Source organism: Neophocaena asiaeorientalis, unplaced genomic scaffold, assembly GCF_003031525.2.
Source record: "Neophocaena asiaeorientalis asiaeorientalis breed wild unplaced genomic scaffold, Neophocaena_asiaeorientalis_V1.1 scaffold606, whole genome shotgun sequence".
Lineage (NCBI taxonomy): Eukaryota > Metazoa > Chordata > Mammalia > Artiodactyla > Phocoenidae > Neophocaena > Neophocaena asiaeorientalis.
Window position 1 is genome coordinate 1,075,884 of NW_020173687.1, and position 261 is coordinate 1,076,144.

Here is a 261-nt window from a genome sequence, read left to right on the forward strand (position 1 = left end):
CGCCCCGCCCCCACGCGGGTGCGCGGCGCTCCGCTCACCGACGGGCTTGTGGCCCAGCATGGCGTGGAAGAGGCACACCTCCACCTCGGGGCTCCACACCACCGTCTCCTCGGCAGGGCTGGTGGCCGCTTCCCCCGGTCCCTTGTCGCCCGCCGCGCCGCCGCCGCCCACCTCAGCCTCCCCCATAGCCCGGCCGCCCAGCGACGAGCCCCCTGCGGGAGCTGGCGCGGCCACGGGCTCCGCGCAGGCGCACTCCACGGG

General features: G+C 78.5%; 1 protein-coding gene across 1 annotated transcript in view; it reads right to left on the minus strand.

Annotated features, from left to right (window-relative positions):
* MRGBP (MRG domain binding protein) overlaps positions 1–248 on the minus strand; it is a 4,303-nt gene extending 4,055 nt beyond the window's left edge. The window contains exon 1 of the mRNA XM_024750447.1: positions 39–248. Coding sequence (XP_024606215.1) covers positions 39–186 — 148 coding nt within the window. The 5' untranslated portion in view covers positions 187–248. The remainder of the gene's footprint in view (positions 1–38) is intronic.
* Positions 249–261: the final 13 nt, after the last annotated feature.